Raw genomic sequence first — 26,632 nt, 5'->3', positions numbered from 1 at the left:
GAATAGCAAGACCTTGTCTCAAAACAACAACAACAAAACCCCACATACATGTAATATAAAAAATAATCTAACAAAGAAAGTTAAAAAGTTTAATCTGTAAAATATTAGAAATACAATCCATGTACACATAATATTTTAGTCAACGACAGGCTGCATATATGATGGTAAGTCCATAACATTCCATCACCTAGTGACGCCATAACCATCTCAGCTTGTGGACACCTGATTTTCTCACGAGGATGAAAGTGCCTAAGGGTGCACTTGTCAGTACATTCATAGTGTCATATGGTAACTGAAACCCTAGCAACTGAAACCCTAGCACTTGGGAGGATGTGGCAAGAAGATCACCACAAACTTGAGGCCAGCCTGGGCTACAGAGTGAGTTCAAGGCCACCCTGAACTACACAGTCAGTCTCTGTCTCAAAGAAACAAAAACATTACTTTAAGGACTGCAAAACTGTCTCATAGTGTATCAAAATTAGCAATACTCAAAATAACAGCAGAGCCTGACTGACTAATGCAGCGAGCAAGTGTCCACTTCAAGATGCCAAGAGGTCGACAGCAGTGGCGTGTCCTGTTCTGCTTTTATGCTGCATCTGTATTTGGGCTGGAGCCCTCCGGCTCCTCACCCTGTCCAGCACACCGGATAGCTTCTCCGCATATCTGCTCACCATCTGCACCATTTCCAAAAAGAAAGAGACCACTAACACCACAGAGGTAGCAGATCCAGCATCCCAGCATCAATGCAGGATTCTCTATAAGGAACCAGACATCAAACAGAACTCCTTCCTTCTAAATGCTGAATATGTAGAAAAAAGATGAAGACACAAAAGTAAATGTGCTCACCTGTGGGGATATGGACAAGCCTGACAGCACTGTCTGTGGTATTAACATGCTGCCCTCCTGCTCCTTTGGATCGAAATGTATCTATTCGCAAATCCCTGTGGTCCACTTTTACATCCACCTGGAATAAAAGATATAGCATAAGTAAATTCTACATTCTATGGATACTTGTTATTTTTTGAGACAAAGTTGCTCTATAGGTCAGGCTGGCTTTGAATTCCCTATGTAGCTCAGGCTGACCTTGAACTTGTAATTCTCCTGCCTTAGACACATTTTTTTTGGTACTGAGAATCAAACTCAGGACTTCTCACTTGCCAGGCAGGTGCTGTGCCTGCTGAGCTATACCCTGCCTTAGACTCTGAGTGCTGGGCAGGCATGTGCCACCAAGCCTAGCTTGAAGAATATTTTAATATTAAACTTATTCTGAGATTTTTTTTCCAAATAAAGTGAACTGTTTTGTGTTAAGACAATAAGAATTAGACTAGCTGAGGAAATAACTTATACCAAAGAAAGAACCACACTCCCTGTTTCAGTTAGGAGTGCTCTGACTATACATTCTTGGTGAGATATAGTCTATGAACAAAAATCTTAAACATTACTTAATAATTTACTACTAGTAATGTTGCCATGGTAATTTTTATTACCATGAAAATTCTTATACAGTTATAACAACAAATAAGTAAATATATTAAAATAATTATGAGATGAGATTTTTTTACTCTAAGTGGAGATATAAAATGCAAGAAACCAAGGAGAAAACCATCTCTGTAATGTTAAATTTGCATTGGTAATATGAAACTGATTATGAAACATGTTTCTTAGTCTAGAAATAAGGATACTCTAGTAATAATGAGCTCACTGTATATTCAAACAGTCATTTCTGGGTATATCCCCCACCGACACCCGGCTGAGAGACGGTCTGGGACTGACTGACTCCAGATCTGAGACAGGAGAATGTGAGATGGGCCTGGGGTAGCTGGCTGTTCCAGAAAGCAAGAATCAAATACTGATGACAGCAAAGGAGAGAGGGCACCCTAAAAAGGATAACATCAGCCAAGTCTGGGACAATTTGAGCAGGAAAAAGAATAATGATTGTAACTTGTTGGATTAAGACAAATCCATGACTCTATAACAAAGTCAGTATATGAAACTTAGTATGAGTTTATAATGGTATCAAGTAAAAGAGAAAGAAAGTGTAGTGAAAGGGAAGAGAAGGCAATAAAAACAGCAGTTCCTTCCAGAAGAATGATAAATGTAGAAGGAGTGACAGAATTAGAAAATCACCATTTTGAGACCCTGAACTAAACAACTGATTCATGGGGGGATCCTCAGGGAATGCTAAAATCACAGATGGAAGGCTATTGGGGACAGGATATGTGTACTCTAGAGATTACTTAGTATTTGAAAAGGGGAAAATATACCTTCCTTTACAATGTTGATTTGTTTTGGTCACCATCCCAACTCAACAGTCAAACTAAGTCTCATACAAGGTGGGACAATGAGATATTATGTGCTCCCAGAAGCAATATGACACATAGCAACTATACAGTATGCTTGTTCAAAAGCTGTAAATTGAGCTGGGAGTGGCAGTGTAGTTCTATAATCCCAGCATTCCAGGACTTGGAGACATGAGGATTGCAAGTTCAAGCCCAACCTGAGCAATTTAGCAAGGCCATGTCTCAAAATACAAAGTAAAAACCTAGGGTGAGGCCAGGCATGGTGGTGCATATCTGTAGTCCCAACACTTGGGAGACTGAGGCAGAAGGATTGTGACTTCAAGAGTTTAAGGACAGACTGGACTACATAGCGAGACCCTCAACAAAACAAAACAAAACAAAAACAAAAAGGCTGGGACATAGCTCATTACAAAGGTCCTAGGTTCAACCCCTAGAATCAAAACAACAAAACCACACTCACACATACAAACACAAAAACGAAAGACAATGTGATTAAAGAAAAAGTTGGGAGATAATTCCAGACTTGAGGAGCTACAACAATTGCAATGTGTAAAGCTTAACTGAATCTTAGTTAAAAAATAGCCATGAAAATGCTTTTGGATTGATTGAGGAAACTGTAAAGGGGATTAGATATTACATAATATTATACAATTCTGGTCCATGTTCACAGATAATGGTATTACACTTATGTAGAAGAATATCCTTATTCCTGGGAGATGTATGTGGAAGATTTGATGAGAGAAGTCTCATGTTATGTCATATGTATAAAGGACAAAGGTATGGCATAGAGAGAGATAATCTATATTCTTTACAGGATATTTGTATATATAAATACACACATATATAATATATAGGACTAAAACGAATGTAAGAAGACATAAACAACTGTTGATTCCAGGTGAAGGCCGTAAGTTTTTATTGTGATATTCTTTCAACTGTCTGTACATTTAAAAACCCAAAAGCTCAGCAAAGAAAAAAAAAGAGAAGGTGTCTGTAGTCAATCAGCAAGATACAGACGCCCCATACAGATACTGTATCTTTGACTTGGAAATATTATCTGTGGAATTCATTTTTTTTCTTAAAAGATTTTTAGCGTAAAGGAAAAGGGACCAAGAGATAGATGGAGGGGGAAATAAAGAGAAGGGAAAGAGGAAATAAAAAGAAGGTACATGTACCAAAGCCCCATGATGCATGTCACCATTACACACTGCAAACATGTACTAATAAAAAGAGAGACTATAAAGTCCACTTGGTAACCACAAAAACAAGAGATTTTCCCAGAAGCTAAAACTTTGCAGTACAATACCCATTTGCACGGAGTGAGTTTTCAGGGTATCCTGCCGCAGTTACCTCATCCGGCTGAGGAAGGACGATGACTGACATAGTTCCTGTGTGGATCCGCTGCATTCGCGACGACAGGCCCACCTCAGGGATTCGCTGAACCCGGTGGATCCCACCTTCATACTTCAAATGCTTATAGACATTCTCCCCAGAAATCCGGGCAGCAGCATGATGTAGCCCACCTAGGAAAAAAATTCTGAAATATCAATGAGTTAGACAGGGTGGCAGCATGCCTATCATTCCAGCATCTAAAAGCCTGAGACAGGAAGAATGCAAGTTTGAGCACAGCCTGGGCAACTTATTGGCTTAGCAATACCCTGAGGATGAAGCTCAAGGCAAAGATCTTGGGTTCAACCCCAGTTCGGGAGGAAAACGATGGATTAAGGAATTCTACTTTGAGAGGAATGACCACTCTAAGTGTCTTTTATCTAAGACTGAATATAAGTAAAATACCTGTAATAAGAACATAAAGTCAGTATAAAACTGTATTTTCCTAATGAAAATATATTAATATATAGAAGGAAATATTGTGCTTGCTTCAGCAGCACATATACTAAAAGGAAATATTACAAAATATTATTTAGGGTTATCTCTGGGGACCATATCAGATTTTATATATATATGATTTTTTGTTTTGTTTATTGAGAGGGTGTCTAGCTATGTAGTTCAGGTGGGCCCTGAACTCATTATGTAACCAAGACCATCCTCAAACTCATAGTGATCCTCCTGCCCCAGCCTCCCCAGTGCTAGGATTACAGGCATGTGCCACCATGCCCAGCTTCCATGTTTATATGTTTTGTTTGTAAATTTTCTATAATGAGCAAATTTTACTATTATAGTAAGAAAAAAATACTGGGACATTTCTTGAACTATCTCTGTAATTTTAGGCTAATATGGTTTCATATATAAAAGAAGAGGCAATCACAAAAATTTCGTAATGTTGAAGAACTCTAAAGGCCTTTCCCAGGTTTTTTTTCTAATGGGTGCATACGACACTGGGGATTGAACCCGAGGCTTTGTGCACAAGAGGCACGTGTTCTACGATTGAGTGACAGACATTCCCAGCCCTTTCAAAATTTTATTTTTGAGATAACATCTCAGTAAATTGCCCAGGCTGGCTACAAATTTCCAATCCCCTCGTCTCTGCCTCTTTAATAGCTGTAATTACAGGCCCGTACCACCATCCTCCGCCCAAGTTTTTATAAATTTCTTGAAAGTTACATTTGCTTCTGTATTGAATGGGAAAATTATCACACAGAAAGTATTATCTGGGCTCAGCTTGTTATATACTGTAACATGCTGTTAAAAATTTTTCTTTATGATACAATTAACATTGAGATGCAGAAAATCACAAGAATCAAATAGGGTATATGGCTTAGTAACTACCTTGCAGGTCCAGAAAAAGAACCATGGTAGTCACCTCATAAGCCCCTTATACGCCCTTTCCAGTCATCATCCTCACCCTTCCCAATGCATAAGCAACACCTGCCTTTTCTTTCTTTCTTTTTATGACCGCGTTAACTAAATGTGTACTCCTAGGTGCTATAATGTAGTCCTGTCCAGTTAAGAGAAATGAGCAGGTATGGCTCAGTAGCAGTTTGTGCTTAGCACATTTGAGGCTCTGGGTTCAACTCCAGCCCCCTCCCCCATTAATGTCTGTTAAGTCTCAATCAGTACGTTCATTATCCATTTCTTTCATTTTTCTACAAATTAACATGGACTATTGACCGTAGAATTTCTAACCGTCTGGCTTTGCCAACTGCATACTCTTACTGCCATTTAACCTGTTCTTCTCTCCTCTGTATTGGCTATGATTTGGCAGCTGGGCCCACAGACTGGATTGGACATCCGCTTGAACCCTGTGGCAAGATTACAGGAGACACGTGATGTCTGGATATCGCTCTTGTTACGGTATGACTGCTTTGATGCTTAATGCACCACTGGGGATTAAAACTGTTTAATAATATCATTTCATTCCCACTTATTAATTAAAATACATTTACAGAAATATCTAGTTCCTTTTCTCTACTATTTGATTACTCAGTGATATAATCATATAGGAAAAGCAGGATATATGACTGATTCTGTCCCTTTAGTGGTTTATCAGTATGTACACCAATATTATTTTCTGTAGTAAAATGAACTGAGTCCTTTTAATCCACCAAAGATAACCAATTATTTTTTAAAATATCATTATGAACTCAAAGGTGTAAACTCATCTAGCATGTTTAAATAGTTGCAATTATTATTACTGAAATTTATCTTTAGCCAATGGGAACTTCTTCAACTTCTGAGTTCTTTAGACATGCCCCTTAAAATAGTAGTATAAAAGATGCTCCAGGACTATCTGAAACATTTCTTGGCCCAAGAAAAACACATTTATAAGGTACAATCAAAATACACAGTAAATATTTTTAAAAAATTTCTACAGTGAAAAATGCATTGCCATTAATCCCTCTCAAGGTGCTCTCCAGTGCTCCCAGCATGCTTATCCCGTGTTCCTGCCGCTTCCTGAAGCAGTCCTGGAAGTCTTTTTTGTGTGATTACAAGGTATAATCACAGGCACAGTGAATGCTGCTGCTCACTCCATCCAAAGAAAGACATAATATCAAAACATTGTAGCATTGGGAACCCACCTTCCTCACTAGATGTGGCACTATGGAACTCCCAAAGGTCATAATGACCATGAAAGGTAAACATTTTTAATTGATTCAGAACACTGAGGCAGCCATGACAGAGCAATGTAAGACACTCATAAAAGAGGACTTCCAAAACTGCTTCAGAAAATTGCAAGAGAAATGAAATTTAAAAATGAGGGGATTAATGGCAATGTGTCTTTTACTGTAATAAATTTTTAAAAAGTTAAACATTCATTTTATTTTTTGATCAGATCTTGTATATTTGGAAATTTTGTGTGGACAGCCTGCAACTAGTGTTAGTGAAAGCTGCCCTTCGGTTCTTAACATTGCTATCTAGTTGCTACATGTGTTCTTTTGTAGGGACTCAGATTAAAAACTAAGGTACCACAACGGGCCTGGGATATAGCTCAATAGCACAGCACCTGCCTGGCAAGTGCAACATCCAGTTGCTTAGATTCCTGGTCCCTACCTGCAAAAAAAGAAAAAAACCTATGCTACCACAGATGCTGACATCTTCCTCATATGCTTCTAATGAAGATACAGTACCACAAAGTTAAGTTAACCCAGCTAGTTTTAGAGTCAGTATGTTACACAAAAAGGTCTAGATTTAGACCCCTGAAACACCTTAGGAATCAGAGTGACATATTCTACATTAGTAAGTCCAACATAGCTAGTCTTCCTCCAGCAGTGGAGCAAGAAGCTGTTGATCTTGAAGCCAGATGAAGCTAACATGCATTTAGGGGACACACGACATAAAAAATTACGTCACAGTCAGTGTAAAAAGACCTTACATAAAAACTTACCCAGGAAGTGAAAGTGAAGCCATGACTTTTATTCATTTATTTTGGTGGTCGTGCTGGGGACTGAACTCAGGCCCCTGCGTGTGCTATGCACTGTACCACTGGGCTACATTCTAAGACCTCACACTCTTTTAAAAGTATTCCCCTAGCCAGGCAGGTAGCTCAAGCCTATAATCCCAGCACTGTGGGAGGCTGAGGTAGGAGGATTCTAAGTTCAGGTTAGCTCAGGCAACTTAGTGAGGCTGTGTTCCAAAATCAGAAAAAGAACAAGGGTGGAGATGCAGCTCATTATGAAGGTACTGGGTTCAATCCCTCAGTACTGTGATTTAAAAATTTTCTCTTCACTCCCCTTTACCTCATGTTGAATACAAATATTTGAATTTGTACAAGCTGAGAAGAAGAAGTCTACAATGTTCCTGTATAAACTAACAAAGCCTGTGTTAGGCTGAGTGAGTTCAAATTCAAGCTCCTCTTCCTACTTCTGTGCCCATGTTCAAGTTACTGAACTGGTTCTTTGCTTTGGTTCCCTTATTTGTGAAAAGCAATAATAATACTTAAGTTTGGAGTACTGTGCACTCTAAAGAGGAGCTATTTCAATGGAAGCTTATGTGAGCGGTGGTGCCTCAAAGTAAATGCAGGCATGATGAATTACAGACATACATAGACCACTTAGCACAAAGTTGACATTTAGCTGCTAACAGGAAGTATTAACTAAAATGACACCATTGGCTCTGCTGGTACATTATGATGTCTTGTGGCACAAAAGGACTATCAAGATCCCTGCAAACTAACTATGACACAAACCGGGCAGGGTGGCACACGCCTGTAATCCCTGCACTTGGGAGGCTGAGACATGAGTTTGAGGTCTGCCTGGACTACATAGCGAACTGAAGGCTGCCCTGAACTGCATAGAAAGACTCTGCCTCAAAATCAATCCAATCCAAACCGAACTGAATCGAACATGACATAAAGCCAGGATACATTCCCTAGGCAAATACAGTGAAGTGTATTGCTGGAGTTGCCATATGAAGGCAGATTACTTCCAGGGTCCTTACTGACAAGCAGATATAAAAAGGCTAGATTAGTAGATGCACACCAGGTGCCAAGATTAATTAATTTGCCCAAACAACAGAACCACATTTGGTACAACAGCTGCACCACCTGGTTAAACTTGGATAATTAATTGCCAGCCTCCAAGATCCTTGTCTTCTACACAGGCCAAAAAAAAAAAAAAGAAAGAAAGAAAGAAAAAAGAGCTGATTGCAGATGTGGTGGAAATTACCATTCCTGCATCTTTCAAGTTTTTCACAGTTGCACTAATCTCTACAATCCCTCCAGGAATGTGGTAGTGCTTTTCGTTTACTATCTTCCTACATATAGCAACCATGTTAATGGCTTTCACTTGGCCCTTTCCCTCCATAATGGCCCTTGCTCCACACATCAGGAATAAAATCTGGATATTCTGTCAGTTGCTTAGTATATTCATTCCAATTTTGCACTCCAGAAAATTGCCACAGTGTGGGTTTGGGAACCCAGTGGATGTACTCACGAATCACCTGACCTCCGTAAGCCACTACTTTGGCTAGTGCACCACAGTAAGATTTTGCATTTCCTGGGATTAGTGTTGTTTCAGAGCCAGCATCCAATAGTCCCTGAAAGATTTTATTTTATTATTTCCCTCTTCCCAGTGCACAGTTCCTCTGTTAAAATGCCATAGCTCCCTTTGGGAAGGCTGAGAGAAAGGTTAGTAATATACACCTTTGACAGTCTACAAGGGTCTTTCTTTAAGGAGGCCAATCCTATCTTCTTTCAAGGAGTTTGGGGTCTGTAAACTAGTTCAAGTGTAAAATCTCTGCTTTTATGATTCAAGTTAGACATTTAAAGAGTTAGACATTCAAGTTAGACATCCTCTTAAAGCTAGAATTTTTCTCTTGTACAGATCAAGAAAGAATTCAGTAGGTTTCCTACTATTTTATTTGTACAAATGCTAATCAATGCTGTAAGTCTACAGGAGTCAAATTATTCTGACTGTTTTTCTGACTCTGCTGTCCAGTAACTGTACCCACATTGCCTTTGGCAGCTGAGAGCCACAATTGGTTCCTACCACCCTGGCATACAGGTTTCCCAATTAATGACCAAAAGTCGCACTGTAAGGTCCAACCTATAGAGAAGAGTGATCACAAGGCTCTTCATTGATATTAGGGCTCCCTTCAAAATTTATTTCTCACAGTCTTAGTGAAAGGTATGTTTTCTAGACACATAAATTAATCATGACATTATTTAAATAAACTCTCCTGAATTCAACTGATGAATAGAAATAACAGCACAAAATTACAAACATTAATTTGTTGGAGATGGAGGAGATAATGCAATACATTTCATAGCATCCCTTTAACTTGGAAAATATTCCAATTCATTAGATACCAGCTTATAGAATAACAATGTCAGACCTGTACTACATATCAAGGGCTATTACCTTCTACTATTTTCACAAAGACTATCTTACAATCACTTAGTTTGAACTTTTTTTTGTTCTTTTTGAGACAGCCAGTTTAGGCTGGCCTTGAGCTCACTTTGTATGGAAGGCTGGTCTCAAACTCGCAATGATCCTCCTGCCTCAGTCTCCCAAGTGCTGGGATTACAGGCATGCACCACCACGCCCGGCCTTGAACAACTGATGCAATGGTTGAGTAGTTTCTGTTTGTACCAATACTCACAAAATTATGACTTTAAAAGTTAATATATGAATTTTTGAATGAAAATGTTTCTTTTCAACCTCATCTTTTAGTGTAGCATGCATCTCCATGAAAATTTTTAAAATCAAAACATATAAGATTTAATATTTGTATACTTATTATACATTTATTTTAACATATATGTATATTTTGTAAGGTAGATTCTTTTGTTTTTTTTTCTTAAATTTAGCTACCTACATGTTTTTCTTCTCCTAACTACTTATAGTAATGTCAATTTTTTAAAAATTACTTTCGAATTTTAGTGAATAGAAGTTTACTCTAAGTTTTTAATTTTGAGTGAAATATCTTAAATGTTTTTTTTTTTAAAGGATATTTAAAAATATCTTTATTTTACTTTGCCAGTGGGCCAGTGTTTCCCAACTATTGTTTAGGCTGTTCTCAATACCTGGAACAGAATCTTCCTGTTATTAAGTTCATATCCCTTTTATTCCTGAAAGTTCTATTCAAAATATGTATTTCAAACGTCACTGATGGCACTTCCCACTATTCTCTATTTTTTTGAGATCTACGATGCTTTCATTTTTGTTCTGTATCTTTTCCTTTTCATATTTATTTTTATTAGCACCTGTTTACGGTGCACAATGATTACTGTGACGATACATGTATATAATGCATCTGAATGCTTGTCCCCAGTCTCTCTTTAGAATACTGCTGTTTCCTGGAAACTTTCTCCACTTTTGCTTCCATAATACTGTATTGTTCTTATCCTTTTCCTGCATATATGAATTTTCTTTCTTTTGCCAACTATTCTCTTTCTAAATATGGCCATTTCCCGAGGCTTGGTGTCTCAGTTTCCCTCTCTATACACTCCCCTTACGTATTCTCTCAGAATCAGACATCAACTCTGCGCTAACATCTACCAAACACCTCTCCTGAATTCTGTTCTCTCACAAGGGCTATACAAGTTCAATATTTACTGACTATTTCTTAATGCTAATTGCTATAATCTCACTTCCCTCAAACAACACTCACCAGGAGCTGGGAATGTAGCTCAGTGGGAAAACACTTGTGTAGCACATGCAAGACCCTAAGTTTGACCCCCGGCACTAACAACAATAACAAAAACAAAAACCAAAAAGCTCTCATTGTTAAAATGAAGTTTTTAACTAAAAACTCTCATCAAAAGCCAAAAAACCCATCTTTCCAAATGGGCTCTGCTTCCAAACATCTATTACACTCAGCGACATGAATAAGTATCACAATATCCCCCATTAAAAAGATGAGAACCCCTACAGCTCACCTCCTGTGTCCGCACAGATTAGTGGGATGCAGAGTGGCTCTGGATCATACAGACTGAAATGTGGTAAGAGGAATCCCATTACTTACTGTGTGATCCTGGATTAGTTACTCTCTGAGCCTTGACCTGCATCTGTAAAATGAGATTAATATCTACCTCACAGGACTGTGAGGACCACAGGGTCAAGAGGTTCTGTACACAGAACATATTGGACAAGCAACGGTTCCTCTTATACCCAGTTACCAAAGTTTGCCCGTGTATTCTTTCACAGCCTCTCGCATGTGTCCCTACTCTTCAGTCTAACTCTTCGGCATTTCTAGATTACTTTAAAGGCTGCTCTGTAGGCTGCCTTAAACCTACCCTCTTCAATCCATTTTTTATACTGTTGGCAAAAGAATCTTCTTTTTTTGTCTTTTTGAGACAGGGTTTCACTCTGCAGTTCAGGCTGGCTTTGAACTCACAGCAAACCTCCAACCTACGCCTCTGAGTGCTGGGATTACAGGTGTGCACCACCACCACCAGCAAGAATCTTCTTAAAATGTGTATTTTATCAAATTATCATCATATTGATAAAACTTCCTCAGTTGCCTATGCCCTATCAGTCAAGGTTTATTCTATTTTCAGAGTTACTTAGCCAGGTGTGGTGGTACATGCCTGAAATCCCAGCATTTACAAGGCTGAATCAGGAAGACTTCCATGAGTTTGAGGCCAGCCTGGACTACACAGTGAGTTCAAGGCCGGCTTGAACTACACAATGACTTCCTGTCTCAAAAAGATAATAAAAGGTTGTTCAAAATCCACCCACTCAACTCTAGGCCAGCTATTACAGTATATCCCATTGCAGATATGCCATCGGTAAAATGGCCTCTTCCGTGTGCCACCCATATACCTGCTTCCTACCACCGTGCTGCTGTTCAGGCTGTTCCTTCCCTCTCCTACTGGTGATGTTCTTCATGAATGTTCGCTGGCTATATTCAAACTATGTACAAAGTACAACTTATACGACATACTGGCTTTTACTTGCTTCCAGCGTTTAATTTGTATTAGTACTCTTCCCCTGGTTTGAGCTTGTGTTTATTTATTTATAACCCCTCTGTCTACTACAGTATACCACTGCATAACCAAACAGACAAAAACTTTGAGACAGAGTAAATGAATGCAGAAAATGCAAGAATTGTTATGGGATATTCTGAACTAACATATGTGAGTATATATGTATATATGTATGTGTTTGTTTATTTTTGTGGTACTAGGGAAAAAAGCTAGGTATGTCATACCACTAAGATACATCTACAACCCTTTTCATTTTTTATTTTGAGACACAGTCTTGTATCTCAGTTTAGTCTTGCTAAGTTGCCCAGGTAGAACTTAAAATTGCAAACCTGCAGCCTTGGCCTCGCAAGTGCTATTACAGATGCACATTACTGCACCTGACTCAGATTTGCTTGTTTAAAGTTTTAAGGTCTTACACTGTTTGTCAGTGTTTATACTGTATAAATTTTATTACCCCAATCTCAGTGGACATTTCCTGAAAATAAAGACAAATAACTGCCCTTTTTGCACTCCTATATAAATCTAATACATCATTATCTACTTAATCTAATTGATAAATTTTCTGGTTGTACTACATAAATGATGCAGTTCCTTCAGAGTAAAAGACTTTCAATATACCACATATTCCTTCTTAGAAGGATATGTCCCTCCTTCCTGTGCTCTCTTCCAGTTAAGAGCTCTGCTATATTGAGTCACTATATTTATAAACCTATGTCACAGTGTTTTATTTTGAAGAACGGGGAAGCCAGGCTTGATGGCACATGTCTGTGATCCAGCACTCGGCAGGCTGAGGTCAAAGGACTACCATGAGTTTAAGGCCAGCCTGGGATGAATAGCAAAACCTTGCCTCAAAAAGCAAAACAACAAAAGAATGGGGCAACATAGTTCTAATATAGATTGAGATAAAATCATTTTCAGCATCTTCTATGCACAAAAATAATCAAATATGCCTACCGTAATCTGCTGGTGTATAATTCAGAAGTTCAAATTTCCAGTGCTTATAGCATGAATAATTCTGGTACATGTCAAATATTTCTCGGGTAAATTGTTGGCAGATATCACCTAAAAGACACATCAAACATTCAGCCAGCACAAATCTCAAAGAAAAGCCATCTACGAGTATAAGCCCCTTAGGAAAAGATCACTTCCCAAGACAAACAATTTAACGGACTTTTAAAATTACAGTAGCCAGGCGTGGTGGCGCACGCCTGTAATCCCACTACTTGAGAGGTTGAGGCAAGAGGATCACCATGAGTTCAAGGCCAGCCTGGGAGTCCAGGCCAGCATGAACTACATAGAAAGACCCTGTCTCCAAAGAAAAAAAGTTACAGTAAATCAAATCAAGGTAAGATGTGAGTCACTTCTATTATTATTTTTTTGGTTTTTCTCCTGTACCGGGAACCGAACTCACGACCTTGCGCATGCCAGGCAGGCGCTTTTGCCGCTGAGCTAAATTCCGTAGTGTAGTGGTTATCACATTCGCCTCACACTTCTAAATGTTACAATAAAATTATTTTACCAACCTCCAGTAGTTCTTCCAGATGTCACCTCTAAAATAACATCATTTTTGTCATATTTTTCCTTTGGTAACAGACTCTGGAAAAGCTAGAAGAGAAAAAAAAACAAACAAAAAACAGGTCTATAGATTTTCCTTGGTAAACTATCATTACTTTAACTTAAATAAATGGCCTCAAGGGTGTATAAATTTTCCTTGGTAAGTTACTGTTATTTGAACTTAGATAAAAGCCCTGAAAACATTTTTTAAAAATCAGTAATGAACAAAATCACATACTGTACCAATGAGGTTAATCTTAAAATACTATAAGAAGTAGAACTAATTAGGTTAAAATAGGTGATCAACTCACATCAACAATGAAGTTATTTGTCTAGATATTTTCTACAATGCCTGAGGTTATCTTAATTTTCTAAAATGCAATTTAGATCAAAGTTCAGTGTTCTATTCAATTTTCTTCAGATTTTGCCACTTATAATTAGTTCTGAACACTAGCTTCTTTCATCTAATGAATGAAGCAAAGCTTTGAAATTTTCATTAAAGAAATGAACACCTTTGACATATAATTGTGTATTTTCCTCTGCCACAAATGACGGTTGATGACATGCTGCGCCCTGCCTTTTCAGCAGGGTTACTGTGTCTAAAGATGATGTTGAGGACTCCTAAGAAAAAGCTGTTTCTCAGCCAAAAAAAAGGAATTCCTAATAAACAACAGAACAATGTTCCTCCTAGAAAAAGTGATTTCTTTATTATTAAAAGGTCTTTCAAATCAAACTAAAAGTACTCATGTGTCGTTACTCTCGCTACTGCCAATTTCTGAAATACTCCATCTCTGTTAACAATGATACAGTCTGTGGGACAGAATATTAAATTAAGAGTCAGACATCTTACTTTTACCTCTGATTAACCTTTGATACTGATAACCTATACTGAACCCCTCCTGCCCCTCAGAAAGCCCCTTCCTGGATTCCCACTGTAAGGAAGTTAAAGGCAGGATGATGGCAAATACGCAGAAGGAAACACAGTACACAGTACCGCGTTCTTCCCTGTCTGTAGACAAGCCACTCATTGAGCAGAAGGAAGAGATCACTACTGAAGGAAAAAGTCTGCTTACCTGGGAAATACCAGCTGGTACTAACAGAGTAGTATGGACTTTGAGAAACCCCAGTTTGCCAAAGCCTTACTTGACCTAATTATGGACCTGCACTAACTGTCTCTACATCCCTGGGTTCATTCCATTCTACCCATAGTACAAATGTTCTATCCTTAGTTAACACAATCATCAAGAACCTATCCCAACCCCTTCTACCACTGAAAAACTCCAGACTCTTCCCTGTGGTAACTACAGTCTTTCCCCAACATGTGTCTTCTTGCCTGGCAAGGTAAAAGATTCAGCTTTCAAATCATTATTATTATCATTATTATTGTTATTATTATTATCATTACTTGCTCTGGGAGTCTGTTTTATTCGGCTACATTGCAAGCTTTTCAATCTCATTTTGCAGCAAATTACTGAACAAAGCCCAACTAATTACTTATCACAAGAGAACATCAGTGTTTGGGAAATAACTTGAGCAGCAAAGTATAGCCTAGCAGGCAGAATATTCCTTCATATTAGCAGTACTGAGATTAGTCCACTTCCTGAAACATACCTCACTGTACAGCGTGTTGATTTTTTGATCAATGGTGTTCCTTTCTTCTAATGCAAGTTCTTGTAACTGCTTTTCATCTTGTTCATTTAGACCTTAAAACCAGCAACAGGAATAATGGCAGTTTTTAATTATTTACAGGTAAAGTCTTAAATAGCTACCTCATCTTTACCCACCAGGTTTTATTTTAGTTTGGAAAGCAAGGGATAATATAAAAGAACAATTACAGTGCTTGGAGAACATCACTTAACAAGTATTTGTTAAGTATGTGCAAACAGCTCAGTATGAGAAACAGCAACGACCCTGACCCTGCAAAAGACTGTTACTTGAATGTCTGTAAGTGATTATAGAAATGGTGATTAACTACGCAAGTTTTTAAAAAGAACTGGCTATAAACCCAAATAAGGTAAGTTTTAAAGCAAGTTGGGATGAGCACTTCATGTCTGAAGATACAGTCACAATTCAGTACCCTGTGACATGGATCCAACATCATTAGAACCTCTACTTGCTCAAAAACAGTCAGAAAAAAGAACTCTTGAAATCACTTGATATATTTACATCTAGCACATTTTTAAAAACACCAGGTGGATCAAACAAAATACAATTAGTAACCTGTACTTCATGGAACAATGGTCCTTTTCTTTCTTTTCTTTCTCTCTTTCCTTCTTTCTTTCTTTCATTCTTTCTTTTCTTTTTTGATAGGGTCTTGCTGTATAGTTCAGGCCAACCTTGAACTCACTATGCATTCCAGGCTGGCCTCAAACTTGCAGTGATCCTCCTGCCTCAGCCTCCTGAGTGCTGGGACTACAGGTGTGTGCCACCTTGCCTGGTTCATACCTTTTAAAAAACATAACAGTAAATCATGGAACTCTAGCAAAATAAGATAATGATGTAGTGGTCAAGTATGGTGATCTTTGACTCCACTGCTTTAGATGACTAGTATGTGTCAGTGATAACAACTGCAAAGTTTTTGATTCTTAATTATAAGGAAGAGAACAGCAATGAGGAATAATAGCTACAAAGGAAAGAAAGTACTTTATAAAATCTATAACCAGAGAAATCATTAGAGTGCGGTGGGATTCTGTGCCTTACTCATGCTTTTAACACAGTATTTAACACTTACTATGTGCTAGACACTCTTCTAGTTGCTGAGGACACAATGATTAATAAAATGTGGTTGCAGGCCTCCTGTGGCTCTAGAAAAGATGGGCACATACACTTAATCACAACATATGATTGGGGCGGGCCAGTGTGTCAAGGGGCACCAATGAGGGGCCTAACTCAGACTTTAGAGCTTTGGGCATGGTTTCCAACTAGGGTGCCATCTACACTAACTGTAATTAAGGATTATCTGCTGCACAACTGTAACATCACCACTGGGACCTCATCTGCATCTATGCCACAAATGGAAACAGGCTGGCATCACTCCACAGATAACTCCTAGTTCAGTGGTATCAGAAAAACCTCTTTTGCAATCATTTGAAGTTATTTTTGTGGCCTCTTATTATTTACTGTGGAATCCGAGTTAGTTCCATTTTATTACATTAAATAAAGATATGAAAGTCTATTATATCCTATGTTAGTGCTGCAGGAGATATAAAAATGAATAAGACTTAGGTCTTGTCTTTGAGGAACAGACAGTGAGGTTACAGGCAGAGGTTAAGACAATCACCCAAAGGATTATAACACAAAACACAGAAAAGTAACTATACTTGTTTTAAGAAAGAGACTGAAGCCAAAGGACAATATATAAGCCAAATTTTGTAAGGGTACTGACTTTTAACAAGGTGAAACTGGTGAACAAAAACTCAGATGGGAAGGAGTGGACACGTTCAGGGAAGTGTAAGTTGTCCATTTTGACTAGAAGACATGCAAAGAGAATATACTGTACAAAGAGGTTAGTCACTCAGAGGTTTTTAATGTCAAACACAAAGATTTCTATAGGCAATGGGAGCTACCTAAGTTTTTTTTTTTTTTTTTTTTTTTGTTTTTTCTCCGGTACCGGGAACCGAACTCACGACCTTGCGCATGCCAGGCAGGCGCTTTTGCCGCTGAGCTAAATCCCCAGCCCTACCTAAGTTTTTTAGGTCATCTAATTAAGACTGTACCTGGCCTAAGCCAGGCACGGTGGTACATACCTATGGTCCCGGCACTGGGGAGGCTGAGGTAGGAGGATCACCACAAGTTCAAGGTCAGCTTGCCCTACATAGTGAGTTTAAGACAAGCCTGAACTACTTCTTGAAATCTCATCTCAAAAAACAAAACGAAACAAAGCAAAACAAAAAAAAAAGACTGGTCTAGAAAGCCTGGAATGAGATTAGAAGTTAGGAATTGATTGTGATCATCTAGGTTAGAAATGCAAGAAAGATACAAATTAGTGGAGTACCTCTCTCTTGAGGACCCACAATGTATATATATTTTTTTATTGTATATTTGCAATTGTGTCTAATAAACTTCTTTATGCCTCTCACTGACATGTTCTGAAAATTCTTTTTTTGTGTCAGAAGTCAGTGAACCCAAAGCTCGCCCCAAGGATGAGGTAAGTCCAGGTTCCCCATCTCCATTATGGGGAATGTCTTCAGACTCTGTACGGCGATCTTCCCTTTGGCTAGCTAGCTCTGGGAGGTAAAGAGGCATCAAGACTGACTTTACTTTTTTTTTTGGTACCAGGAATCAAACTTAGGACCTTGCACTGGCCAGGCAGATACCGTGCCACTGAGCTATCTCCCTGGCCCAAGACTATGACTTTAAAATATGACTTCTAACAGACAACCTAAAAGGTATGTTAAGAGGGCAGGCCATCACCTATAGAATAGACAGAATGTAACACTGGCTCCTAATACTGATCTGGATAAATAAAAGGGACTATCAAAATATAATGGCCCTTCAAAGAACAGAAGTCTGTATTCCTATGTCTCCTTCACATTAGTCAGGACAGGCCTTTCAGTCCCTGGCAGGGCAGGGGCAATGCCTCTCCTCAGCCGGAAGCATCGACAATATGGACCTTTAGCCCCGCTGCATCCCTCAGGAATAAGGGCAGGGGCCACGGTTTAAATCCAAACAAAAAAGACAAGTAGAAAAACAGACAAAGAATGCCATAATTTAAATTCTGTACTTTTAAGAAGACTGGGGGGACACAAAGTTACCCCAGGTTATCCACATCTGGACCCCCTAGGCTTGTTTATAGTTCTTTCTGCCATGCCCACACACACAACTGAAACTCCTTATAGATACTTTAAATCCAAAATAAGTTGGTAAGGTAAAGGCAGAAGCCTGACCTTTAGAGAGACACAGTCAAGGGTTACAAAGAATGTTTGCAGGCAAAACATCTGTGATCACCTATCCTAAACATCTGAGATCACCTATCCTAAACATCTGAGACTGCCTATCCTAAACATCTGAGATCACCTGTCTAAACAAAACAAGCAAAAAATAGCAGGCTGCTTTCCCCCAGTAAACAAAGATGACATTTCCTGCTAATTCACAAATTTCACCGGTTTCCACTCCCTCCAAAAAAAAATCCTAGCTCCAGACTATAATGTGCCTTTCCCTGAGAGCCCACACTGTTTCTTTGAGTGTGTACTTTCAATTCTGCCTAATTCGCCTCTTTATGGCTCTCAAAAAAAAAAAAAACAAAAAAACAAAAACAGTAGTGGAAAGAATAGCAGGGACTCATGCAAGATACACTACGCAAGCAGACCCACCGGACTTGAATCATCATGTAGTGGGTAAGAGCAGAGACTTTGGACTCTCATTGCTCAGGCTTAATAACCTTTGGTAATTTAATCTCTTAGCTTCTTCATCTGTAAAGTGGGGACAACAGTAATAATTCCTACTTCATAAATTCACTATGATCATTCAAAGGAGAGAATATTTACAAAGTATTCGGCTTAAAGTCTGGCATGTAGTAAGACTTAATAAATATAGCTATTACCATAATTGTTACAGAAAAACAGAATTGTAGTGCTAATAGAACTTCTCGAAATGATCTAATCTAACCAATACATACGATACAACCAAGGCTGAAAGAGGTCATGTCAACTTAACTAGAAAGCAGTTTGTAAGCTCCTCATACATATATGCAACTCTCTCAAAAATAAACTTTAAGTGGCATTACACAACAGTAAACACTACCTTCTATAAGCTCACAGGAGAAACCTGTGGTACCTAACAGAAAACAGGAACAGGTAAGGCTTTGGACATCCAGGACTTTACAGGGACACTTATGACTCAGCCTTGACATCACTTCACACTTCTAAGGTTTAATCACACAGGATGGAACAAAGTATAGAAACTAAAAGTCAACAGCAAAATCTGTCTGAGTGTTCAATCCTGGCTTAGTCTACAATATTTGTCTCTCAATCTCTGTATATTTTGAAGATTTTTTAAAGAGAAAAATTAAATCAAGAAACAACTGAAATTAAAAATTACCATAAAACAAGCTAAACAGATGTATCTTGAGACCATACTCTTAAGTGAAATAAATCAGACACACGTGTAAATACAGCATGGTTTCTCTGTTGTGAGAGACCAAAAGTGTGAATAGGACCAAAATGTACAAGAGACATTGTGAAACAGGAGGAAAATGTTCAAATGGGAAGGGGAACTAAGTGGGGTGGGGGGAAGGAAGGGAAAAGAAAAAAATGATGAAAAAAGTAGGAAAAAATGGAAACAAAGGTTTTGCAAATAAGGAGGGGAAGAGGGGTTGAAGGGAGTAGAGGGGAATGGGAAAAAAGAATCAAGTTATATCATGCACAAGTACAAATTCCTTATGATGAATATGATCATTATGTACACCTAAAATGTGCCAATAAACTTAATTTTAAAAATTATCATAAAATTACCTCATAAAAATGAACATACTGGGCTGGGGATAGAGCTCAGTGGCACAAGTGCCTTCCTGGCAAGCACAAGGTCCTGAGTTCAATTCCCAGGGACCAAAATAAATAAATAAATAAATAAACAAACACACACACCATATACAAAGGACTTCAATGTGAGGACTAAAAATACAGAACACTCGTAAGAAAAGTAAGTGTGAACCTTTAGTGACCTTGTATGGCAAGAGTTTCTTTGATATGACACCAAAACCCAGAAAACTATGGATCCAGAACCTCCTTTGCAGGGCACTGAAGACCCGTCACAATATGTTAGGCTGTGACACTGTCACTCTACGCTATAAACTACATGCTGAAAATGTTACATATTCTTAGCTTAGCTCATATTGTTCCCTCTATCTGGAATGTCCTTCCTAGTTTTTCTAATACAGAAAATTATTCTTCAAAGTCTATTCCAACCATCTCCGACAGAATTCATTACTCCCTCTGAGTCACTTCGAGTGCATGGTTTCTGTTCTATATCCCGCATTTGTCACATTGCCTTTCACTTATATCTGGTATATCCCCCAAATTAGATGGTAAGCTCAAGGTTTGCTCATCTTTTTCGCCTTGTTTCCTATACAATGCCTGGTTTATAGTAAATCCTCTGAATGTTGAATGAATGAATGAATGAATGGCTGAGCTAACTGTACCAAATTTTTAGAGTAAGTCCCTTCAATTAGACTTCTCATATCTAAAAACTGTATTTTAAGCCCTGCATGGTGGCACATGCTTGTAATCCAGCATGTGGGAGGCTGAGGCAGGAGGATCTTGCAAATTCGAGGCCAGCCTGGGCTACAAAGTGTGCTCGAGGCCAGCCTGAACTGCACAGTGAGACCCTGTCTAAAAAAGATAAATAAATACATAAATAAATAAATAAATAGGGCGGGGGATATAGCTTCGTGGCACAGCACCTGCCTGGCAAGCGCAAGGTCCTGAGTTCAATTCCCAGTACCAAAATAAATAAATAAATAAATAAAAACCAAAAACTGTATTTTAGATCCTTCCATTTTGAACTCCTAGGCTGGCAATTTTTATATATATATATATATATATATATATATATACATAGATAGATAGATAGATGAATAGATATAGATACACAGTTTTTGGCATGGTACTCAGGATTGTGCCAGGGGCACTCTACTACTTAGCTATATTCCAGCCTTTTTCATTTTCTACTTTGGAAGAAGGTCTTGCTAAAACTTGTGATTCTCCTGCCTCAGCCTCCCTTGGTGCTGGAATTATAGGTGTCTACCACTGTGCCTGACCAGATTTTAGAAGATTATAGATATGAAAATTATTGAATATTCCTTGATAATATGTAAACTTCTGAAGAATGAGGCCCTTGTCTAAGTGCAGATGCTTTGTTCAGGCCTTAAAGTAATAGTAAAGACAGGCTTCTTATTTGATCATAGTAACTAAAATAATTCCATGGGTTCTAAGAAATCTGTCAACTGTCTTCAAGGCAATAAACATACAAATTCCAAGAGCTGGGCATTTAGGTCAGTGGTAGAATACTTGCCTAACATGTAAAAGGCCCTCAGTTCAATATCCAATACTGAGAAGAAAAAAAAGTTCACAAGAATACAAATTCCAAATAATCTAAAACTAAAATTAAAAGAAGTATTAAAGAATAACTTTAAGATCTACCACATGAACTTCTACCATGTGACACCATCTGCTCTAAAGCCCTCAACAGAGCCAAAGAGATACAGGGGTCATGTTTGTGGTCCCCCAAATTGTGAGATACATAATCCTCTCTTCTTGAAAAAAAGGATATACCACATGCAGTATAAAGCTTCACTTGTGCCTCCTCTCATGTGCACTCTCACCTAGGCGGCTTCCCTTGCTCCCTGGAAACTCTGTGCCTTCCTACAGCATAGCAAGTAGCCCAAGCCAAATAATACTCACACATACTCTTTCACTTGGCTCTAAGCCCTTTGATAGGGTAGGAACTATATTTCTGTATTCTTGGTATGCAGTATAGTGCTTAATAGAGATCTGCTCAGCAAATGAAATCTTCTGATAAGGTCAATATCAAATCCTCCAAAGCCTGTGAATTTTTTGGCAAGTATCATAAGGAGCCTGGCCTCTTGAGGAGCTGATCTTTAGTAGCTGAAATATGTTAAACACCCCGAGTAAAACAACCCTGTTATTGTTAAGTGTTGAGGTTGTTACCTGAAGGTTTTTTAAAAGACAAGAGTTCAATAAAGCTTTAACTTATAAAGTCACACACAATCTTTTACCTACTTTTGCACAATGATTCTAATTCTTTAACTGCTTGTTCAGCTTTCTGAATTTCTTGATAAATGGCTGCAAGTGGTGCCAACTCAGCATGCCTTCGGGTCATGCACCTTCGGTCCACTTCATTCCCAGGGACATCCTGCAGACACTGACCAAGTGTTTGGTACTCTTTACTTAGGTCTTCCATATATTTCTGAAATGCTTTATGCTTCCAGATCATCCTGGTATCTTGATGACAGTGTCTCTTGGACCAATTCTTATTTAAAATATAATGGAAAATGTGATTCCCATTTTGTCCAAGAACCCACAGCCTAGTTTTAAGATGTAGCTGTTTAAATTGATGAGAATGGACATAGACGTGACACCGGGGATGAGCATTCAGGGACGGATGTCTAAAAAGCCAAACACATAGGTGGTGATTCATCTCCACATCTGAAATAGAACAAAGACAATCTGAAAAAAAAACTGACTTTAAAGACACATGGTATAATAAAGCTAGAAGTAGCTTCAAAGAAAGCTTGTTTAGTTCACTACATTAGCCAGCTCCAAACAGTCCCAAAATTCAATAATCCACAGAATTTTTCAAATCTCTGAAAAATGATATATTAAAATAAATTAAAATAGCATGTAAAACACATAATTAGCAAGAGCAAAAGAATAGGAGAATAATTTGAAAAATATTAATGGAATGGGTTAAATCAACTATTTTCTGGAAAGTACCCAGAATCTAGAACTAAGTGTACAAATATTTGAAAGACATAAATAATTGTTCAGACTTTAGTTGGTTCACAGTTACAAATTTCTAAAGTTTGAAGGAGATATTGACTATTATCTTCTTTATTTCTTTTATTTTAGGTATCTAGATGTTGAAGGAAGTCAGGTAACTTAAGTGTCTTCATAATGGAGAAAGGCAGAGCTGGTGTTAGAATGCAGGTTGCCTATCCAAAGATCAGTGCTTTTCATTCTCAATTCTGCAAAAAAAAATCCGTTCAAAGGTTCTTCACTTTTGTCTGAGATCCTAAAAGAAGAAAAATTCCACTACTACCACGAGAAAGTAGGCCTGGTGAAAAAAGGACAATTGGGGCTGGGGATTTAGCTCAGTGGCAAAAGTGCCTGCCTGGCAAGCGCAAGGTCGTGCGTTTGGTTCCTGGTACCGGAGAAAAACCAAAAAAAAAAAAAAAAAAAAAAAAAGGACAATCATAATTATACAGTATTAAGTTTAAAAAAATATAAAACAGTAAAATTTCAATTATTTTTTCCAAAAATTTTACAATATATGGAAAGTATGTACAGTATTTCCCAAAAGAAAACTAAAAATGAACATGCCAAAATATTGATAAATGACCTCTATTTGTGGGATTTATAGTTTTTCTACTTTTCCAAGACTTATACACAAACAGCACATACTGCTTTCATAATTTTTGAAAAAGGTTACTTTAAAAATTACAGATTAGTTGAAATTAGCTGTGTACAAAGTTACCTGTTCTCTTCACAGAGATAATCAAAAGCTAAGAAAAGTACACAATGGCTTTACTGAATCAAAAAGGGAAAATATAAAATGTTCCAAGAAAACTACTTTGCTTCTAAAATTCTGAGATTCAAAGTTGAAATAACCACCCTTTACTATCTTCAGGTAGGACGTACATTTCATATGAGCTTTCATTTGTTCTCTCTAAATCTGCTAATTTAGCACTATCACTTAGGAAATAAAATACTGAAATGGTCTGTTAAATAGTCAACGTTTGCAGGCTTGTACCGACCGATTTAACATACCATATCATATTTGGAAATGGGCTGTGGAAGAATGCATCAAAATCCAGCAGCCACATACTTAGCAGAAGTCTCTGTTCATCTTTACATCTCATCCCAAGCACATCAAAAGAGGCGTACCCACGTCATAGTGAACAGAAAAAAAGAATGACATTTCTGTTACAATTTTTCTAGCTAATGATTTCCAATTTAAGAACAGCAGAATAATACTCAAGGTCATGGAGCTTAATTTTAAGGGCAAAAACCAAGATGTTTACTCTCTAGGATTATCTACATCTACGAAGAGCAAGACTTCTCCAGCTTCCATGATAATAACAGTACGTTATGCTATCTTAAAAGCAATTCTCAGCGCTTGCACGTCAGAAGTCACAGCAAGCCGCAGCAAAAGCAGCTCGTGCAAATTACACGGAGTAACTCACAGAGCCATTCCACAAGGAGACAACGCGGAGGGTAAAATGGGGAAAATAACAGCTCTTTTAAGATTTAAGAAAGAATTGTGAATACCTAAGGAAAAGAAGAAAGGACGTTAGCTTTTCTCACTGAGGTCCGAACTTTCCTCGGCTCGCTACACTTCAGCCCGGCCCACCCGCGGCCACTTCCACTTCCGGGGTCACTCCTTCCGGGGCAAAGCGTGCACCCGGCTCTTCCTCCACCCTTCATTTGTTTGGAAATGGGAGCCAGTTTTTCACCATCCGGAAGTTTAGGAGGCTACGGATTTTAATTGCTGACTCATCGGCTGCCATGGCTTGAGAAAATACCCAAATGACTGACGGAAACTATAAATTTATATTTTAAAAGTCATAACAGGATCTAAAAGACAGGTGACTATCTCAAGTTAGTGAATTTTATAGTTAATGTTACACGCACATATGGAAGGTAGGGGCTCGACTAACGTTCAGAGCTTTTAAACCACCAGTTAAATAAACAAAAAAATCGAACAATTGTCGGAAAATAAAACATTGCCTTACTTTGAATATTCAGTGGAATATAGTCCACACCTTGAGATCCCACCATGTGAAAACTAGTAATGGGACGATCAAATATAATTGTAGAGAAAATAAAACCCGTTGTTACTCAGTAATTTAATGCAAAATTCAAACTCTCACTAAAGAGGAAAAGAACTGGAAAAGCACAGATTATTCTGTTATATTCTCTTAAACTATTTTCCCAGAGAGAAACAGAATATGAAGGATGAAATGACAGCATTTTTAATTTTCATGTATTCGTACTGGTTCTCAAATATTTTTTACCGTAAAAAAAAAAAAAAAAAATACTAAGGAGTACGCCACCTCGTGGCCTTATTGAAACTAGATCCTTCTCAAATAATTTTCAGAGTCCAGGACAATTAAAAGAGTCAAACTGTCTTTTTACTCTTTAAAAAACAAAACCAGGTGAAAGATTAACTGATCCCGAAAGCTTTCCCTGCTCCCCTTAAACTAGCATTAGCCTAGGTGAAAATCAGCCTATTTAATGTTTTTTTCTATAATTTTATCTCCACCTGTCACTCTAAATACTATGCTACATATATTTCTTAGATCATTTCCTTAAGTTTTTAGGTTGTACATATTCAAATTTTCATTTCATTAAGTTCAAGTTTTGCATCTTTTTTTTCCTGACAATAGTTTCCAAATATCCTTCATAAGCACTAAAACATTTCACAATTTAGATCCAAAGTAGTTTATACTGAGAAAAATGTCGTTTTTTCCATTAGCATGAAAATTTCCAGCATATTAAAAAATAGAAATGTATGAGTCATATGCCCACGAACCAACCTCATCAGCTGTCAACTGTTTTACCTGCCCTCCTGCTTTTCCTTTCCCCAATCTCAACTGATTTATTTTGAAGCAAATACAGAGCATCATAGCTTTTCACCTGTAGATATTTTAGTATCTCCAAAAAATAAAGTTTTAAAAATATTAACGCCCCTAAAGATTGACTTTCTTAAAATTATCAAAGATTCAGTCAGCACTCAATTTTTCCTAATCGTGTTTTCTTAGTTTCTTTGTACCTGCTTCCCTTTCCTTCGTTCTTTGTGTTCCTTTCCCTTCCCTTTCTTCCATTCCCTCATTACTTCTGTCTTAGCAGTTTGTTACATCCGGACTTCAATAAGGTCCATACATGGCAATTTGTTCTTATATTTTTTGTTTATTTTAATCTATAGGCTTTTCTGTTTTCCTTTCTACCTTGTATTGTATATGTTGAAAGAACTGGATCTTTTTTTGTTTGTTTTTCTCCGGTACCAGGAACCTAACTCACGACCTTGCGCTTGCCAGGCAGGCGCTTTTGCCGCTGAGCTAAATCCCCAGCCCCTAGGAACTGGATCTTTACCCTGAGCTGTTTTACTTTTCTAGATTTGTGACGTATCTATCATGTGTTCTTTGTTCCCAGTATTTCCTATGAACTGGTCTAGAAGCCTGTTCAGATTCAGGCTTAAAGTTTTTTTTTTTTTT

General features: G+C 38.0%; 1 protein-coding gene across 2 annotated transcripts in view; it reads right to left on the bottom strand.

Moving 5' to 3' along the window:
• Positions 1-24,769, bottom strand: part of Mtrf1 (mitochondrial translational release factor 1) — a 33,445-nt gene extending 8,676 nt beyond the window's left edge. Inside the window, exons 1-7 of one of the 2 annotated variants that reach the window (XM_005409120.1) lie at positions 24,687-24,769; positions 22,419-22,865; positions 15,292-15,383; positions 13,650-13,731; positions 13,081-13,188; positions 3,651-3,823; positions 847-964 (exon numbers count right to left, since the gene is read on the bottom strand). In XM_005409120.1, coding sequence (XP_005409177.1) covers positions 847-964; positions 3,651-3,823; positions 13,081-13,188; positions 13,650-13,731; positions 15,292-15,383; positions 22,419-22,836 — 991 coding nt within the window. In that variant the 5' untranslated portion in view covers positions 22,837-22,865; positions 24,687-24,769. The remainder of the gene's footprint in view (positions 1-846; positions 965-3,650; positions 3,824-13,080; positions 13,189-13,649; positions 13,732-15,291; positions 15,384-22,418; positions 22,866-24,686) is intronic. The other variant, XM_005409119.2, reaches the window with a different exon arrangement.
• Positions 24,770-26,632: the final 1,863 nt, after the last annotated feature.

The sequence above is a fragment of the Chinchilla lanigera genome, unplaced genomic scaffold (genome assembly GCF_000276665.1).
Source record: "Chinchilla lanigera isolate Chin_1 unplaced genomic scaffold, ChiLan1.0 scaffold00117, whole genome shotgun sequence".
Classification (NCBI taxonomy): domain Eukaryota; kingdom Metazoa; phylum Chordata; class Mammalia; order Rodentia; family Chinchillidae; genus Chinchilla; species Chinchilla lanigera.
Note: the sequence above shows the minus strand (reverse complement) of the source record. Positions and strands in the feature narration are given on the sequence as shown.